The sequence below is a fragment of the Gobius niger genome (assembly GCF_951799975.1).
Source record: "Gobius niger genome assembly, chromosome: 18".
Classification (NCBI taxonomy): Eukaryota; Metazoa; Chordata; class Actinopteri; order Gobiiformes; family Gobiidae; genus Gobius; species Gobius niger.
Window position 1 is genome coordinate 511,575 of NC_136869.1, and position 19,607 is coordinate 531,181.

The 19,607-nt window shown below is 46.5% G+C and overlaps 2 protein-coding genes across 2 annotated transcripts in view; both read right to left on the reverse strand.

Annotated features, from left to right (window-relative positions):
* LOC306977844 (NACHT, LRR and PYD domains-containing protein 3-like) overlaps window positions 1–19,607 on the reverse strand; it is a gene marked incomplete at both ends in the record, with an annotated part of 83,974 nt that overhangs the window by 33,969 nt on the left and 30,398 nt on the right. Inside the window, one exon of the mRNA XM_079576283.1 lies at window positions 19,381–19,557. Within this exon, the coding sequence (XP_079432409.1) occupies window positions 19,381–19,557 (177 nt within the window). The remainder of the gene's footprint in view (window positions 1–19,380; window positions 19,558–19,607) is intronic.
* Window positions 469–6,060, reverse strand: LOC306977774 (uncharacterized protein; the record flags this gene model as incomplete). Its single annotated transcript, XM_079576216.1, has 5 exons — window positions 469–746; window positions 810–1,023; window positions 1,099–1,159; window positions 4,309–4,404; window positions 5,957–6,060. The coding sequence occupies 5 exons, from the start codon at window positions 6,058–6,060 to the stop codon at window positions 469–471; spliced, it is 753 nt and encodes a 250-aa protein (XP_079432342.1).

Sequence of the window (19,607 nt, forward strand, 5' to 3'; positions counted from 1 at the left end):
GCTACTAATCTCTCACTAAGACTAAACTACAACTAAATCTAATAACTATCTAAACTACGACAAACTAATAAATCTAACTAAAAGCTATGCTAATAAATCTAACTAAAAGCTATGTAATAAATCTAACTAAAAGCTACGCTAATAAATCGCAAACCTGAAAATCGATATAAAGACACTCGCTATTCCAAACTCCAACTCGCTACGGGGGCGTGTGCGGAGTGGGCTGCTTTTATACTCCACAGAAGAGAGGCCGCTGACGTCGGCGCCCTCCTGCTGACGTAAGCGCCCCGCTCAGAGCTAATCACGAAGGAAACCAACAGTAAAGCATGTAATGCACTCGATAAGGTGCAGATGGCGCCACACAGACGGTTTTGGACACAAAGACAGGATTTCAACAAATATGCACTAAATTGTTAAAATAGTGACAGATACATGTAGACAACACTATAAGATACCCATTTATACAACTTAGCTAGAAAAAAAAGTTGATTTTGGGGTTAGTTGTTCTTTAAAGATCTCCTCACAGGTTATCGCACGTTCTGTTGGTTTCCTGGACGCTCTCTCGATCTGTCTGACCTCATGTTCCTGGTTGACCTCTGAAGCTCCGCCCTCTGTGATGTAGAGCTCTGTGTAGATCTCCTGTAGGGGGGCGGAGTTTCCTGCTTTAGCCACGCCCTCAAACACCTGACTGAACCTCTGCTGCAGGTGAGACTTCAGTTCACGGCTGCACACACGATCTGCAGACTCTGAAGACAAACACAGGAGTCAGAGCAGATCAGGATCAGAGCGACTGTAAACACAGATCTTACTGTTCCTCAGACGCTCGGCCAGCTGCTCCTGCTCCATCCTCCTCAGGAAGTCCACAGTGATGTTCAGCACAGCCTCTCTGCTGCTCTGCTCCTCCACACTCTCTGAGGAGCTCCCTGTGCTCTGCTCTTCACTCTCTGGGTTCTCTAAGGTCATTAGTCTGTGGAGCCTCTGCAGTTGTTCTTTGACAAAGGTGAGGATCTGCTGCTCCAGAAGCTACAGAAGTTTATGAAACAATCACATATGAACACAGAGCAGGAGCACTGGGCCGGTGAGAGAGCATGAACTGACCGTGAATATGGAGTCCAGCTGAGTCTGACCATCTCCACGGACATCACCTCCACCTTCAAACCTGCATCACAAACACAAACATTACAATATGAAACATGCAGATGTTTTCTGCATCATGAACGGGGGCATTTCAAAACACCTTATACAGAGACAGATCCATAATCATCTTCACAAACTATCGACCTGCTCCCCCAATTTTCAAAAATATTTGAAAAAGTTTTAAGCAAAAGGTTGGAAAATGTTTTGCTACATGTGGGATATTGAATGAAAGTCAATATGGCTTTAGAGAAACGAGATCTACTACAATGGCAAAACTGGAAGCTGTGAAAGAAACAACTACACATCCCGATAAGAAGAAATTTGCAATTGGAATATTTATTGATTTAAAGAAGGCCTTTGACACAATTAATCATTCCATTTTACTTGGATAAATATGGTATACGAGGAGTGGCTTGGAACTGGAAGCCGAGCTATTTAACAGAGAGACAGCAGTTTGTTAAGATGGGGGAGTAAGAATGTCAAAGCAGAGTTTGTGGTGTTCCTCAAGGATCTATATTGGGTCCTCAATTGTTCAATCTCTAGAATGATATTATTTGCTGACGACACCAATATTTTTATAACAACAATCTTATTGATGTAGCAAATCTGGAATTGACCAAGATGAAAAATCATGGATGGATATTAAAAAGCTTTCACTGAACTTAAATAAAACTAAAGTAATGATGTTTGATAATGTTACACATCAGTATCGGGCAATAAGCATAAATGGCATTACAATAGAAAAGGTGTCTGAAAACACATTTTTGGAGATGATTATTGATTATAAACTGAACAGGAAACCGCACATCAAGCACATTCAAAACAAAATCTCAAAAAGTATTGCAGTGATTAATCAAACTAAGTATGTGCTGGAGTACAAAGCGCTTCATCTGCTGTACTGGTCAAGTATCTGACATACGGTATAGAAATTTGTGGCAACAATTATAAAAGTTCATTACATTCCCTGTTCATAATCAAGAAACGAGGAATCAGAACAATTAACAAGGCTGGATATTACGAGCACTCACACAAATTATTCCTGCAATCTAATCTATTAGAACTGTATGATTCAGTTGACTTTTATACAGCACAACTATTACACAAAGCTAAAGGATCTGTATCTGCTATTTTATCCATCCCAAAGTATAGGCATTTATATGATATGTTGTACCTCTACCACTATGGAAAACTCATTTTTGTGAGTATATAAACAAAACTACATCATAATTAATTTCCTGCAGTGAAAGTGTAATCTGGAGCCTTCAGACACATACGCCTGTTTTGCCAACAGCATCATCAGAAGACTGGGGGAAACTCATGACTGAAGATCTGCTGAGGGGTCGTAGGGATGTCCATACAGTATCACCATTTGGTGCAAAAAGGTCTCTTTAGAAGATTAAAGGAACAGGCAGCGTTTTTCCATAATGAGATCTGTTCTTACCTGAGCTTAGATGAGTTGATGCGTACCTGGTGGTTGTTGATGTTGTTAGCATTTAGCCCCTCCTCGTCTCCTCTATGGGGCCAAACGGGGGTGAAGTAAGAAGTGACCAAGCTCTTCCATGTTTCCCTTATTTAAATACAGTTATATGAGCAGTTACACGCTCCAAAACTAAACATATACCAATATCTTCAGAATTCTTTAGGAGTGAAGATATTAATGCCCAGACGTCAAAGTACTCCAGGTGTTATTACGCCTTACAAAATAGTTCCCCTTTTTATCCACTTAGAAAATCCACGTTTAATTTTGTGTAGCTAGACTTGGACCCTGTAACAACTCACGTAATAGTATTTAAATGGGGAAACGTGGAAGAGCTTGGTCACTTCTAACTTCACCCCCGTTTGAGTCCATAAGAATAAGTCCAGAGGCAAAGCTCAGGTAAGAATATATATCTCAGGATAAAAAACTGTGGCCTGTTCCTTTAAGATATTATGTAAACTCGATGAAACTGTTAAAAGCATTAACTAAACTGCTGCAATATTCAGTTGTATTCATTAATCACCAGCAGAGAATTGTTCCTCCGATCACTACCTTTGCTTCAAGTCAAGTAAAACCTACAGGCCCTATAGTATGAGGTCTGCAGAGACTCCTCCTCATCATCATCATCACAAACCCATCAGTCTGCTGTACCTGAGGTCTCCAGGAGGATCCACTCTAAAGTTCATGTCTTTGTCTTTGGACTGGTCGCTCATCACAGACTCACAGAAACCAGGCCTTTCTGAATTCCTGTTTAAATAAAGGAAGTTCTTAGTTTAAACACTCCACAGAGAGAGCAGTGACTGAAAGAAATCAGGTCAATACAAACCTTTGAAAGAGAATAACTGCGTCTTTGGATCGGTCACTTTTCAGAGACAAACAGCTGAGGCCGGGTCGGTCCTGTTTCCTCCTGATGGACAAAGAGATGAACTTGTGTCAAATGCACAATCAATCACAACTGGTGTTGCTTCTTTTTCTGTTGCTGAATACGGAACAGGTTTGGACGTTTAATAAGGTCACACAACAACAAACAACAAACAACAACGTACTGAGAGAAATAATAGCAACCAGCACATTTAACCTCTTAACCCCCACCTGAACTGAGCACAGGTTAAACGTTAAATAACTCCTATCTCAGAGTTTATACAGGCTGTAGCAGGTTAAATGTAAGGCCTTAATAATGTCACTTAATGCACAAATACCATAATAAAAAAACAACTATAAATAATTTTGAATGCAATCACGACCTTTCACTTCATGTCATGTTAAACCTACAGGCCCTATTCACCTTATTCCGGAGGTTCGCGTGGGCGCCGCCATGAATTGTGCCCGCCCCTTTTCTCCTATGTGTTAACATGGGGCTGGAGAAGTCCAAATAAAATCAGTCACTACACGAAAACAAAGCCGTTTTCAGGCCGCACAGAGAAACGGTGCAGTGTTGACATGTTGGTGCAAATGAACATCGGACATTTTACACAAATCAATCGACTAAACATCAGATTTGAGCGGAGAATATTTCCCCTCGTTCTCCGTTAAAATGAACGGACTTCACGCTCGACCGGAAGTGTCAGGAAAAAGAGGCGCCGAGACGACGCAAAAAGTGGCAAAAGTGGGCGGGGCGGAATAAGGTGAATAGTATGAGGTCTGCAGAGACTCCTCCTCATCATCATCATCACAAACCCATCAGTCTGCTGTACCTGAGGTCTCCAGGAGGATCGACTCTAAAGTTCATGTCTTTGTCTTTGGACCGGTCGCTCATCACAGACTCACAGAAACCAGGCCTTTCTAAATTCCTGTTTAAATAAAGGAAGTTATTAGTTTAAACACTCCACAGAGAGAGCAGTGACTGAAAGAAATCAGGTCAATACAAACCTTTGAAAGAGAATAACTGCGTCTTTGGATCGGTCACTTTTCAGAGACAAACAGCTGAGGCCGGGTCGGTCCTGTTTCCTCCTGATGGACAAAGAGATGAACTTGTGTCAAATGCACAATCAATCACAACTGGTGTTGCTTCTTTTTCTGTTGCTGAATACGGAACAGGTTTGGACGTTTAATAAGGTCACACAACAACAACAACAACAACAACGTACTGAGAGAAATAATTGCAACCAGCACATTTAACCTCTTAACCCCCACCTGAACTGAGCACATTTTCTCCAGTTTGGCATTACCCTAATCTAAAACTGAAAAATTGAGCAATAAAAACCACGACAAAAAGAAACAAAAGAAAAAAGACGAAAACACAATTCAAACACTTCCAAGAATGTGACAAAAACGTGATGAAAAAGTGAGTTTCAGTTTAGTAGGTCTTTCAAATGAGGGGTTAATCTGGCCTATAGGCTGCAAGCTCCTGTCGGGAAGGTGATAGATTTGGGTTAAGCTGAACTGGAGAAAATGTGCTCAGTCCAGGTGGGGGTTAAGAGGTTAAATGTTAAATAACTCCTATCTCAGAGTTTGTACAGGCTGCAGCAGGTTAAATGTAAGGCCTTAATAATGTCACTTAATGCACAAATACCATAATAAAAAAACAACTATAAATTCTTTTGAATGCAATCACGACCTTTCACTTCATGTCATGTTAAACCTACAGGCCCTATAGTATGAGGTCTGCAGAGACTCCTCCTCATCATCATCATCACAAACCCATCAGTCTGCTGTACCTGAGGTCTCCAGGAGGATCGACTCTAAAGTTCATGTCTTTGTCTTTGGACCGGCCGCTCATCTCAGACTCACAGAAACCAGGCCTTTCTGAATTCCTGTTTAAATAAAGGAAGTTATTAGTTAATAACTGGTCACAACAACGGGCTTTCGAGCAAAAGACGTACAGAAACGTACAGAAAATTTGAGCAAAACCTGCAGTTGATTGTGTTTTTTTTATCATGAATTTACTTTTCACTGAAATTATGCAGTAAAAAAAGAAGTTTTAAACGCCTGCTAGAGTCGAAATTCAATGCTTTTTAGTGACATTTAAGGCTTTATTTTCAACATGATTCATTTAATGCCCTGCAGAAACCCTGTATCTGCTAAAATCATAAATCCTTACGTTGCAGTGTTGGTTTTCTTCTTCCTGTTTTTCTTCTTAAACTCCCCTGTGATCCCCTGAAAGCTCCTCTGTATCTGAGTGCCTGTTCTGCTGTGTTTACATGATCAGGCATGACTTTGCAAACTGATATTATTCCGAAATTCAATAGATAATCTTCTTTTTTTACTCTTTCCACACCACATGAGCTCAGCCGCACCTGCTCTGCACTGTGAGCCCTCAACACTGACTTTAATATTATTTGCACTATACTTGTTCAGTGTTCAGTCTGAACCCTGTGAACATGAAACAATGAAGTCACAAACCTCTTCAGCTCAGGCCCACAGTCTGTAGAGAACTCTCTGTCCTCAGACCCGGGATCCGAGTCAGGACCATGATGAGGACCAAGTCTGGACATGGGACGATCCATCTTCTGATGCAGGGAGTTGATTTTGATGTTTCCTGTTTATTTACAGTAAATGATTTATGTGCAGCTGCTGTAAAGCTGCTGAGACTGTTTAAAAAACATCAACTGAATTTAAGCAGGTCTTTTTTTAATCTCAACAGCAGCAACAAAGGTGTGACTAAGAATTTCTTCAAGATGAGAACAGAAGAATCAGCCCTGAAAGACAAAACAGACATGACAGGAGGGCTGGGTCGAGTCTCAGACAAACTGCGTTAAAGGGGCTTAGCTGGAATAAACAGGCCGAATAATTCAAACATTTGGCAACAGTATTTTCTCTCATTTACTGATATAAAAGGCTTCAACATTCAAAGATCACAAACAGAAGGTGTCAGACTTATAACAGTGAGGAAATGTAATGTTTAGCTCTGACTCTGACCCACATTCCAGGAGCTGTTTGTAAAGTGCACAACAATCTCATGATCTGTGTAATCCAGGAATAAATGAGCTTTTTCTATTAATGAGAGAATAAGAGAAAATCCACTCACCAAACTCAGTCCTGCGTCTCAAAATGGAGTTAGTTTCACTTTAGCCTTTACAGGAAATGTCCAGTTCATAAAGAAACAAGTAACAGGAAGTGAAGGCGGAGTCACTGAAACCAGGAAGAGATTTCCCACTTTTCTTGAATAAAGGGAGTAATGAGTCAATTTCTATTTCTTTGTAAAGTGAATTCAACTACAGTGATTACACAGAGTTAAACTACAAGAGAAGTCACTACAAAGCTGTAACAGAAATATGCTGAGAGGAAATAAAGCTGTAATGCATTTCTCTGAACACCAGATGTCGCCGTTTGGTAACTGAAACTGCTCCCTAACACCTGGAGCTCGACTGAGGAGAAAACAATAGTGTGAGCGCCACAAAACGGAGTCAGAGTGGGACAAGTTGTGTGATGTTGTGGGACACGGTGAGACGATTTGATAACGACCATTATAGAAGCATTTACTTTTCTGTTTTAGCCCCAAACACACATATTAATACGGATAAAGGAACATCAGAACACACATACTGTAGACATGAGCTGTACATGGATATGATGACATTGTTCATGAACAGAGTCTCACTGTTTTGTAGCTTTGTAAATGAGGGACTTTCTCTACATTGGTGGGACAAAGGCCTAAATGACTGTACAGAACAACCCAAGCCTTACACAGCCCTTAAAGCATCATCTGCCCATCACTACGCTCTACCATTTAGTACAAACTAAACACACACTTCCTGTTCTTGGATGTGAAGCGTGTTAAGAGTTACTCACCGCCTGGCTAACCCTGTCCAGTCGTTATCACCGCAAGGTTTCCCCAGACAGAGTGAGCCAGTCTGAAGGCCTGGGCTGCAGTCGTTTCTCACATGGCTCTGGGCTCCAGGAGATGCTCCTTCTGTGGGTCTTCAGTCACGGAGTCACTGGAGAAAAAGGACTTTTTATAGAACTCACTTTATTTAGGACGTCTTTATGGTTTGAACATTATTTTACTAAGTATTATTATGATTAGGTCCAACACAGTCACAGTGTTTGTGTTTTTCTTTCTTTTTCTCTAGTTCGGCTTTCACCAAATCGAGGAGCTTTTTGACTGGAGTTTACAGCATATAAACAGCATTGCCTCATTTAGTACCTGTTTCTTGGTGCTTTTTTGTTGCTTTTTTATGGAATTTTTGTCACAATTTTGCCACTTTTTTTGTTCAGTTTTTGTTGCTTTTTTGCTGCGCTTTGATGTTTTGTTGTGTTTTGTTACTTTTCTTTGCTCTTTTGTGGCTTTTTTTAATGCGGTGACTTTTTGATCCCTTTTTTGTTGCGTTTTCATCCTCGTTTTCGTTTAGTTTTTGTCGCTATTTTGAAGAAGCTTTTAGATTTGGATAAAGCCAAACTGGAGAAAACGTGCTTGGTTCAGGCGGGGGTTAAACTCTTACCACCCGCCTGAACCAAATGCATTCTGTCCTCTTTGGCTGTTATATAAGGCCTGAAACACCTCACTTGAAAGCTAAGACCCACAAAACTGACCTTTTTCCTTGAGTTGTTGCTGTGTTGTGTGTGTCATCTTTTTTATGTTTTTCTTTCTTTTTTTTTCATTTTTGTTGAGTTTTTGTCATTTTTTTGTTGAATTTTTATAATTTTTTTGTTGAGTTTTTGTTTAATTTTTGTTTAATTTTTATCATTTTTTTGTTTAATTTTTGTTTAATTTTTGTTTAATTTTTGTTGAATTTTGTTGATTTTTTGTTGAATTTTTGTCATTTTTTTGTTGAATTTTTGTCACATTTTTATTTAATTTTTATCATTTTTTTGTTGAATTTTTGTTGAATTTTTGTTGAATTTTTATTGAATTTGTATCTTTTTTTTCTTTTTCTTTTTTTGATTTTTTGTAGAATTTTTGTGACATTTTTGTAGAATTTTTGTGACATTTTTGTTGAATTTTTGTCATTTTTTTGTTGAATTTTTGTCATTTTTTCGTTGAGTTTTTGTCACATTTTTGTTGAATTTTTATCATTTTTTGGTTGAATTTTTGTCACATTTTTGTTGAATTTTTGTGACATTTTTGTTGAATTTTTGTCACATTTTTGTCACATTTTTATCATTTTTTTGTTGAGTTTCTGTTGAATTTTTGTCACATTTTTGCTGCATTTACATCCTTCTTTTCTTCTCATTTTTTGTGGCTGTTTTGGTGCTTTGAAGCTTTTTGATTCGGGTAAAGCCAAACTGGAGAAAATGGGATCCGTTCAGGTGGGGGTTAAGAGGTTAAAATAACGTTACTTCAATACACAGCCCATAGAGGATCAGTAATATAAAGAGACAGAATAAGTTGTACTAACAAAGAACACTATGCATTTTTACTTCTTTAATTTATAATCAACTTATTATAATTTGACCCAATAACTTCAGTTCTCGGGCAGTTTTATCTCCAAAGGTTAACGTTAACCAAGTCCTCACGAGGAGAGTCTGAAGTTTAACGAGTCACTGGTAAAACTAACGAGCATTAGATAACAATCAAACCAGCATCATCGAATATTTGACTAATTAGCAAACCAGAGGACTTTTATTCCTGCTTATTTTTCTAAAGCAATAGTTTTAACCGTAAGTGTAAAAAAACGAAGTCATTAAAACTAAGCTAACGTTGACGTAACTTCGACAGAAACGGCGTAAAAATGACACGTTCAAAAGTGTGAATAAACTGAGTTATAACAAACACTGGCCGCTACGTAAACCTTATAAAACACAAGTGTAAAAACTCACCAGAATCAGGAAAATTAAACTTTATTCCGCGTTTGCTTCGCTCCTCCGTGTCCTCTGCGGTATCCCTCCGCAGGCCGCGGCGCTGCTCCGTGTTCCTCCGCCCTTCGTGATTCCTCTGTGGCTTTTCCTTCACTTTATTGTGGAGCAAATCGCGTTTGTTGAATGAAACAATAATGTCTCACAGTGATGACGTGGATGTCTGATATTTACACTAAACTGTGCGCTGTAGTTTCTGAGGGAAGTGTAAAAGGCCCGGGACTACTTTTTCAGTTTGACGTGTACGGGGGAGGAGTGATCCGTTCCCGCCGTTTGAGGCCCATTCATTTGGTTTAAACCGGACTAAAACCTATGACTAAAACAGAATAAAACCAGGGTTAATAAAAGACTGAGCTGAGGTTTACATTCAGATAAAGCTGTGGGTGAAGATGTTCTCAGGACTAAACTGTCTGTCGTTTAAAGTAAATATAGTTAAATATAGTTTACTGTAGTCTAACCAGAAATTAATGAACAGTAACATAAGATGGGACATAACAAGTATAACTCCAGTCTAAGATTGACAGACTGTAAATTTAATTAAGAAAAATGAAATGTTTTGTCACTGAAACGAGGAAGTGATTTCCCACATTTCATAAATAAAGGGAATAATGAGTCAATATCTATTTCTTTGTAAAGTGAAATCAACAACAGTGATTACCCAGAGTTAAACTACAAGATGAGTCACTACAAAGCTGTAACAGAAATATGCTGAGAGGAAATAAAGCTGTAATGCATTTCTCTGAACACCAGATGTCGCCGTTTGGTAACTGAAACTGCTCCCTAACACCTGGAGCTCTACTGAGGAGAAAACAATAGTGTGAGCGCCACAAAACGGAGTCAGAGTGGGACAAGTTGTGTGATGTTGTGGGACACGGTGAGACGATTTGATAACGACCATTATAGAAGCATTTACTTTTCTGTTTTAGCCCCAAAAAACACAGGAATCAGAACATTGATCATATCTTGTTCTTTGTAAAACACTTAGAAACTTCCTGCTGCTCACGGTTCTGATCAGTCTGGGGCATCATGCTTCATACATGTTTCTATCTGTTGATGAAAAAAGGAGAGTAAGTTGTACAATCTAAAGGAGAATATCAAACAAATGAGTTTCTGTTCACTAACAGGTAACGTTAACCAAGCCCTCACCAGGAGAGTCTGGAACAAAGTCCTCATGATTAAATGTTAGTTTAAACAAACACTTAGGGAGTCCAATGGCAGCCACGTCTCATTTATGAATGTATTGCATCTCGTAGAGCAATTTAATCTGACATTTCCTCAACTAAACTTGGCTCGTTTTAACTGTAAAAGGTGGAAACAATGACCAGTCACAAAAGCTACAAAATGTCATGCTACAAATCACACAAAGGCATTGATATAGAAAGTTATTGTTTCTGACACTGTCGACAACACAAACCTGACCGAATAAATGTGTTTAAACTCACCAGAAACGGGAAAACTAAACTTAATCAAACTTTTGAGTCTCCTTCAGTCGTCGTCTGTGTCGGAAAACTTGATTATTACACAGGAATTTAAAAGATATTTTAATTTGTCCACAAGGTCTTAATTCACTGATGTTGAAGCCACGACTGTTCTTTACTTTTGCACAAAATCTGTTCCGTCTGAGATGTTTATATTTGTAATAAAACCAGATGAAGGTGTTTCGTTCCATCTACAGAAAAGGTTCATCCTGTGTCTCAGTAGAAACTAGTAAAGCAGGTAAACTAACCCGTCTGCTTTACAAACATAACAATGGTTTAATAGTTGCACCGAGTGAGAGCGTTTTAAGACTTCATCACATGTGAATAAAGTCAGTCTTTTGTTGCGTGATGAGTTTTAAAGTGTAGAGGTTATGCAGATGAAGTCACAGCAGGTGTAACAGTCGAGCTAAACACAGACCAGTCACCGGATTCTTTACAGATTTATGAGACTGTTAAATATGAAGCTTCAGAGCCACATTTAAGGAAGGTTTCAGACAATGACATTCTTTTTCAGTTGCTTTCAGATAACAGTGCATTGATGGACCTGGCAGAATGAAATGGATGTACGGAGGAAGTTCACGGTGAATGAAGGAGCTGAAACACAAATGACACGACGCCATCACTGGTTAAGAACAATATATGTATTTTTACTCTATAAATGTTTCCACTGAAGCGAACACAGATGAAACACCATTACTGACGACAGAACAGCAAAGTCTGTCACAGTGAACGACCACTCACATTTTAGACAATTATACCAGATTTAATCACAACAGAACAGTTACTTTACAGCAGTTTCAATGAACAAAGTAAATTGTAAAGTTCACAGTAAATAAGTAAAATATATGAGGATGGGGTAACGAGACTGAATCTATGATCTATGACCAAGTGTTAACTTGAACAACTTGACACGACTTTCGAAACAAAAACGGTAAACAATTAGTCAAAAAAAGAAATAGATCTGTCCTCCAGGGGGCGCAGTTAGAACACAGACAGTTTAGATCCAAAACTCAGTCCAAACCCTGGAAACAGCGGCTCAGTGAAGGAGGAGCTGAAGGTGTGGAGATGGATCAGATCATCATTAATGATTCTGTAAAAGGACAGAAGTCCAGCCTCAGAGTCCAGGAACACGCCCACTCTGTCTGAGGAAACGCCCACTCTGTGTGAGGAAACACCCACTCTGCCTGAGGGCACAGGCCCTCCATAAGAGGACGCAGGCCATTCCGATTCTGTTACTGAGAAAGGGGAACAGGACAGTCGTGTTTCTCTCTTGTTGTGAAGAACTGAGCATTTTCCCTCCCTGATCCTCAGACTCCAGGACTGATCATTGTGTCCAAACCTACTCTCTTCACTGTCTCCTCTGCGTCTGATTCTTCTGTAACTCACCACTATATCAATGTCCTCCCCGCTCCAGCCGACCTCCCAGTAACAGCGCCCCCTCAGGCCAGAGGAACTCAGGACCTGATACAGGTCTGTGAACCTGTCCTCATGATCTGGATACTGCTGCACTTTCCACCCACATCTCACAGTCTGTCTGTCCTCAGACAGATGGAGACGTCTGTGAGCTGTGTTTGGATCTAGAGAGACGTCACAGGAATCTGAAACACACAAACATCTAACTATCTGTGACAGAAATATGATCTATGATATCAACTATAAAACAGTACTCACACTTCCTCACACCTGGGACCATGAACTGTTGTCCAGCAGGATCCAGCCTGAAACACACCAGTCCAGTTTACTGCTTAAAGACCAGGGGCCTCATTCATCAAACTGTGCGTGAGACTCTGACTTTGAAAGTGCGTAGGAAAGTAACGAAAAATTCTGTACGCAAAGTTTGTTTCCAATCTATAAAACCCTGCGTATGCGCCGGTGCGCACACCTGACCGCAATCTTTCCCTCGCTGATTCCACCTGGAGCAGAAAGCTGCGACCTCACGCCACGCCCTCTGGACACGCCCTCTGCCCGCCTCCATTTGACCATAAAAGGCAATGCAAAGTGACTTATTCATGCTTTTGTCTCCTCCAGGCTGGACTACTGTAACGCACTCCTCATCGGGATCCCTGGCAGGAGCCTCCAAATGCTCCAGTATGTTCAGAACAGCGCTGCCAGGATCCTGATGAGGGTGCGAAAACACGAGCACATCACCCCCATCCTCCGTACACTGCACTGGCTCCCCATTCAGAGGGAGGGGCTGAGAGGGAGGGGCTGAGGGGGAGGGGCTGAGAGGGAGGTGCTGAGGGGGAGGGGCTGAGAGGGAGGGGCAGAGAGGGAGGGGCTGAGAGGGAGGGGCTGAGGGGAGGGGCTGAGGGGAGGGGCTGAGGGGGAGGGGTTGAGGGGGAGGTGCAGAGAGGGAGGGGCTGACGCTGCCGCAGCTTCGGCAGAGAGGAGATTTAATGAAGAGTGAACTCTGCTTCTCTGATCACACGTATTGGCATTTTTCTACATATTCCATCAATAAAACTTTTCAAAACACATGTTTAGAAGGTAAAGAAGAGCCTTAAGTGTCGGCGAGATTTGGATTCACCAATAAAACACGATAAACTGTGGAGCATTTCAGTCACTCAAACTCCAAACAGCACACGCTGTAAATTAGGTCATGTTCTGTGTAGGATGAAGCAGCGGTTCAGCCCGGGTGGTGTGAGTGAGGAGAGGTCAGTGTCCGGGTGGAGTGAGTGAGGTGAGGTCAGTGTCCGGGTGGAGTGAGGAGAGGTCAGTGTCCGGGTGGAGTGAGTGAGGAGAGGTCAGTGTCCGGGTGGAGTGAGTGAGGTGAGGTCAGTGTCCGGGTGGAGTGAGTAAGGTGAGGTCAGTGTCCGGGTGGAGTGAGTGAGGAGAGGTCAGTGTCCGGGTGGAGTGAGTGAGGAGAGGTCAGTGTCCGGGTGGTGTGAGTAAGGTGAGGTCAGTGTCCGGGTGGAGTGAGTGAGGAGAGGTCAGTGTCCGGGTGGAGTGAGTGAGGAGAGGTCAGTGTCCGGGTGGAGTGAGTGAGGTGAGGTCAGTGTCCGGGTGGAGTGAGTGAGGTGAGGTCAGTGTCTGGGTGGTGTGAGTGAGGAGAGGTCAGTGTCCGGGTGGTGTGAGTGAGGTGAGGTCAGTGTCCGGGTGGTGTGAGTGAGGAGAGGTCAGTGTCCGGGTGGAGTGAGTGAGGAGAGGTCAGTGTCCGAGTGGAGTGAGTGAGGAGAGGTCAGTGTCCGGGTGGAGTGAGTGAGGAGAGGTCAGTGTCCGGGTGGAGTGAGGTGAGGTCAGTGTCCGGGTGGTGTGAGTGAGGAGAGGTCAGTGTCCGGGTGGAGGGAGTGAGGAGAGGTCAGTGTCCGGGTGGAGTGAGTGAGGTGAGGTCAGTGTCCGGGTGGAGTGAGTGAGGTGAGGTCAGTGTCCGGGTGGAGTGAGTGAGGTGAGGTCAGTGTCCGGGTGGAGGGAGTGAGGAGAGGTCAGTGTCCGGGTGGAGTGAGTGAGGTGAGGTCAGTGTCCGGGTGGAGTGAGTGAGGAGAGGTCAGTGTCCGGGTGGAGTGAGTGAGGAGAGGTCAGTGTCCGGGTGGAGGGAGTGAGGTGAGGTCAGTGTCCGGGTGGAGTGAGTGAGGTGAGGTCAGTGTCCGGGTGGAGGGAGTGAGGAGAGGTCAGTGTCCGGGTGGAGTGAGTGAGGAGAGGTCAGTGTCCGGGTGGAGTGAGTGAGGTGAGGTCAGTGTCCGGGTGGAGTGAGTGAGGAGAGGTCAGTGTCCGGGTGGAGTGAGTGTGGAGAGGTCAGTGTCCGGGTGGTGTGAGTGAGGAGAGGTCAGTGTCCGGGTGGAGTGAAGAGAGGTCAGTGTCCGGGTGGAGTGAGTGAGGAGAGGTCAGTGTCCGGGTGGAGTGAGTGTGGAGAGGTCAGTGTCCGGGTGGAGTGAGTGAGGAGAGGTCAGTGTCCGGGTGGAGTGAAGAGAGGTCAGTGTCCGGGTGGAGTGAGTGAGGAGAGGTCAGTGTCCGGGTGGAGTGAGTGAGGTGAGGTCAGTGTCCGGGTGGAGTGAGGAGAGGTCAGTGTCCGGGTGGAGTGAGTGAGGAGAGGTCAGTGTCCGGGTGGAGTGAGTGAGGAGAGGTCAGTGTCCGGATGGAGTGAGTGAGGAGAGGTCAGTGTCCGGGTGGAGTGAGTGAGGTGAGGTCAGTGTCCGGGTGGAGTGAGGAGAGGTCAGTGTCCGGGTGGTGTGAGTGAGGTGAGGTCAGTGTCCGGGTGGAGTGAGTGAAGAGAGGTCAGTGTCCGGGTGGAGTGAGTGAGGTGAGGTCAGTGTCCGGGTGGAGTGAGTGAGGAGAGGTCAGTGTCCGGGTGGAGTGAGTGAGGAGAGGTCAGTGTCCGGGTGGAGTGAGTGAGGAGAGGTCAGTGTCCGGGTGGAGTGAGTGTGGAGAGGTCAGTGTCCGGGTGGAGTGAGTGAGGAGAGGTCAGTGTCCGGGTGGAGTGAGTGAGGAGAGGTCAGTGTCCGGGTGGAGTGAGTGAGGAGAGGTCAGTGTCCGGATGGAGTGAGTGAGGAGAGGTCAGTGTCCGGGTGGAGTGAGTGAGGAGAGGTCAGTGTCCGGGTGGTGTGAGTGAGGAGAGGTCAGTGTCCGGGTGGAGTGAGTGAGGAGAGGTCAGTGTCCGGGTGGTGTGAGTGAGGAGAGGTCAGTGTCCGGGTGGAGGGAGTGAGGTGAGGTCAGTGTCCGGGTGGAGTGAGTGAGGAGAGGTCAGTGTCCGGGTGGAGTGAGTGAGGTGAGGTCAGTGTCCGGGTGGAGTGAGTGAGGTGAGGTCAGTGTCCGGGTGGAGTGAGTGAGGAGAGGTCAGTGTCCGGGTGGAGTGAGTGAGGAGAGGTCAGTGTCCGGGTGGAGGGAGTGAGGAGAGGTCAGTGTCCGGGTGGAGTGAGTGAGGTGAGGTCAGTGTCCGGGTGGAGTGAGTGAGGAGAGGTCAGTGTCCGGGTGGAGTGAGTGAGGAGAGGTCAGTGTCCGGGTGGAGTGAGTGAGGAGAGGTCAGTGTCCGGGTGGAGTGAGGAGAGGTCAGTGTCCGGGTGGAGTGAGGAGAGGTCAGTGTCCGGATGGAGTGAGTGAGGTGAGGTCAGTGTCCGGGTGGAGTGAGTGAGGTGAGGTCAGTGTCCGGGTGGAGTGAGTGAGGTGAGGTCAGTGTCCGGGTGGTGTGAGTGAGGAGAGGTCAGTGTCCGGGTGGAGTGAGGAGAGGTCAGTGTCCGGGTGGAGTGAGTGAGGAGAGGTCAGTGTCCGGGTGGAGTGAGGAGAGGTCAGTGTCCGGGTGGAGTGAGTGAGGAGAGGTCAGTGTCCGGGTGGAGTGAGGAGAGGTCAGTGTCCGGGTGGAGTGAGTGAGGAGAGGTCAGTGTCCGGGTGGAGTGAGTGAGGAGAGGTCAGTGTCCGGGTGGTGTGAGTGAGGAGAGGTCAGTGTCCGGGTGGAGGGAGTGAGGTGAGGTCAGTGTCCGGGTGGAGTGAGGAGAGGTCAGTGTCCGGGTGGAGTGAGTGAGGAGAGGTCAGTGTCCGGGTGGAGTGAGTGAGGAGAGGTCAGTGTCCGGGTGGAGTGAGTGAGGAGAGGTCAGTGTCCGGGTGGAGTGAGTGAGGAGAGGTCAGTGTCCGGGTGGAGTGAGTGAGGAGAGGTCAGTGTCCGGGTGGTGTGAGTGAGGAGAGGTCAGTGTCCGGGTGGAGTGAGTGAGGAGAGGTCAGTGTCCGGAGTGAGTGAGTGAGGAGAGGTCAGTGTCCGGGTGTAGTGAGTGAGGAGAGGTCAGTGTCCGGGTGGAGTGAGTGAGGAGAGGTCAGTGTCCGGGTGGAGTGAGTGAGGAGAGGTCAGTGTCCGGGTGGAGTGAGTGAGGAGAGGTCAGTGTCTGGGTGGTGTGAGTGAGGAGAGGTCAGTGTCCGGGTGGAGTGAGGAGAGGTCAGTGTCCGGGTGGTGTGAGTGAGGAGAGGTCAGTGTCCGGGTGGAGTGAGTGAGGAGAGGTCAGTGTCCGGGTGGAGTGAGTGAGGAGAGGTCAGTGTCCGGGTGGAGTGAGTGAGGTGAGGTCAGTGTCTGGGTGGTGTGAGTGAGGAGAGGTCAGTGTCCGGGTGGAGTGAGGAGAGGTCAGTGTCTGGGTGGTGTGAGTGAGGAGAGGTCAGTGTCCGGGTGGAGTGAGGAGAGGTCAGTGTCCGGGTGGAGTGAGTGAGGAGAGGTCAGTGTCTGGGTGGTGTGAGTGAGGAGAGGTCAGTGTCCGGGTGGAGTGAGGAGAGGTCAGTGTCTGGGTGGTGTGAGTGAGGAGAGGTCAGTGTCCGGGTGGAGTGAGGAGAGGTCAGTGTCTGGGTGGAGTGAGTGAGGAGAGGTCAGTGTCTGGGTGGTGTGAGTGAGGAGAGGTCAGTGTCCGGGTGGAGTGAGGAGAGGTCAGTGTCTGGGTGGAGTGAGTGAGGAGAGGTCAGTGTCCGGGTGGAGTGAGTGAGGAGAGGTCAGTGTCCGGGTGGAGTGAGTGAGGAGAGGTCAGTGTCCGGGTGGAGTGAGTGAGGAGAGGTCAGTGTCCGGGTGGTGTGAGTGAGGAGAGGTCAGTGTCCGGGTGGAGTGAGTGAGGAGAGGTCAGTGTCCGGGTGGTGTGAGTGAGGAGAGGTCAGTGTCCGGGTGAGTGAGTGAGGAGAGGTCAGTGTCCGGGTGGTGTGAGTGAGGAGAGGTCAGTGTCCGGGTGGAGTGAGTGAGGAGAGGTCAGTGTCCGGGTGGAGTGAGTGAGGTGAGGTCAGTGTCCGGGTGGAGTGAGTGAGGAGAGGTCAGTGTCCGGGTGGAGTGAGTGAGGAGAGGTCAGTGTCCGGGTGGAGTGAGTGTGGAGAGGTCAGTGTCCGGGTGGTGTGAGTGAGGAGAGGTCAGTGTCCGGGTGGAGTGAGTGAGGAGAGGTCAGTGTCCGGGTGGAGTGAGTGAGGAGAGGTCAGTGTCCGGGTGGAGTGAGTGAGGTGAGGTCAGTGTCCGGGTGGAGTGAGGAGAGGTCAGTGTCCGGGTGGTGTGAGTGAGGAGAGGTCAGTGTCCGGGTGGAGTGAGTGAGGAGAGGTCAGTGTCCGGGTGGAGTGAGTGAGGAGAGGTCAGTGTCCGGGTGGAGTGAGTGAGGAGAGGTCAGTGTCCGGGTGGAGTGAGTGAGGTGAGGTCAGTGTCCGGGTGGAGTGAGTGAGGAGAGGTAAGTGTCCGGGTGGAGTGAGGTGAGGTCAGTGTCCGGGTAGAGTGAGTGAGGAGAGGTCAGTGTCCGGGTGGAGTGAGTGAGGAGAGGTCAGTGTCCGGGTGGAGTGAGTGAGGAGAGGTCAGTGTCCGGGTAGAGTGAGTGAGGTGAGGTCAGTGTCCGGGTGGAGTGAGGTGAGGTCAGTGTCCGGGTGGTGTGAGGAGAGGTCAGTGTCCGGGTAGAGTGAGTGAGGTGAGGTCAGTGTCCGGGTGGAGTGAGGAGAGGTCAGTGTCCGGGTGGTGTGAGTGAGGAGAGGTCAGTGTCCGGGTGGAGTGAGGAGAGGTCAGTGTCCGGGTGGAGTGAGGAGAGGTCAGTGTCCGGGTAGAGTGAGTGAGGAGAGGTCAGTGTCCGGGTGGAGTGAGGAGAGGTCAGTGTCCGGGTGGTGTGAGTGAGGAGAGGTCAGTGTCCGGGTGAGTGAGTGAGGAGAGGTCAGTGTCCGGGTGGAGTGAGTGAGGAGAGGTCAGTGTCCGGGTGGAGTGAGGAGAGGTCAGTGTCCGGGTGGAGTGAGTGAGGAGAGGTCAGTGTCCGGGCACTGCGTAAAGACGCCTCGTCTGAAGGTCATGTGACCCGAGCTTTGGACCTAAACCCAGGTGGTCAGACTTATGTCCAGAGATGACTCAAAGCACAGAACAACGGGGTCATTCCTGCTTCCCGTTTAAAAGGCTTTAGCGCCAGTGCGCATACGTGCACGGGTACGAGCGTGCACGGGTAAGAGCGTGCACGCTCGTACCCGTGCACGGGTACGAGCGTGCACGGGTACGAGCGTGCACGGGTATGAGCGTGCACGGGTACGAGCGTGCACGGGTACGAGCGTGCACGGGTACGAGCGTGCACGTGTGTGCGCACCAATATTCACAAACATCGTGATAAGTTGCTTATTTCATTCTAATCTTTGTCATTGCTGAAGAAAGTAAATTCAAACCATTTCAAACCAAACCTGACTTCCTCAATGTCGCTGCTCTCCCGTCTCTCAGCAGTGTTTCTGAAAAGTGCGTTCCTCGTACGGCAGCTATTTAGTTTGTGTGGAGGAGCGCAATGTTTCACGTTCAGTTTGTTTTCTATAAATACCAACTTTGGCGCAGAGGAGCAAAGTTTTGGCCTCATTTTGTGCGCAGCAAGCTTGATAAATGAGGCCCCAGACCAGGACCAGAGGGGAAGGTCCTCCTCAGTCAGACTCACCTGAGAGAGTCCAGGGGCCCGTGTGGGGCCTGTAGAGCCTTCAGGAGCTCGGTGGAAGGTCCTGGATGGTTGTAGCTCAGGTCTAAGTCTCTAAGACGGAAGGAGGCGGAGCTTAGTGCTGAGGCCAGAGAAGCCCCGCCCCTCTTTGAGACCAGACATCCAGACAGCCTAAAGACACACAGCATTACTCTCTAATGTGACAGAGACAGAGTGCATGATGGGAGCGTCTCACCTCAGAGTGTCCAGTCTGCAGGGGGCGCTCTTCAGTCCCTCACACAGCAGCTCCACTCCTGAGTCCTGGAGGTCATTGTTACTGAGATCCAGGAGAGTCAGACTGGAGGAGCTGAGCACTGAGGCCAGAGGACTATCAGGACCACAGCATCGAGAGGTCAGACCACAGAGGGACAGACTGAGGAGAGAAGAGACAGTTACTGACCCTATCTGACAATGTTCCTCTGA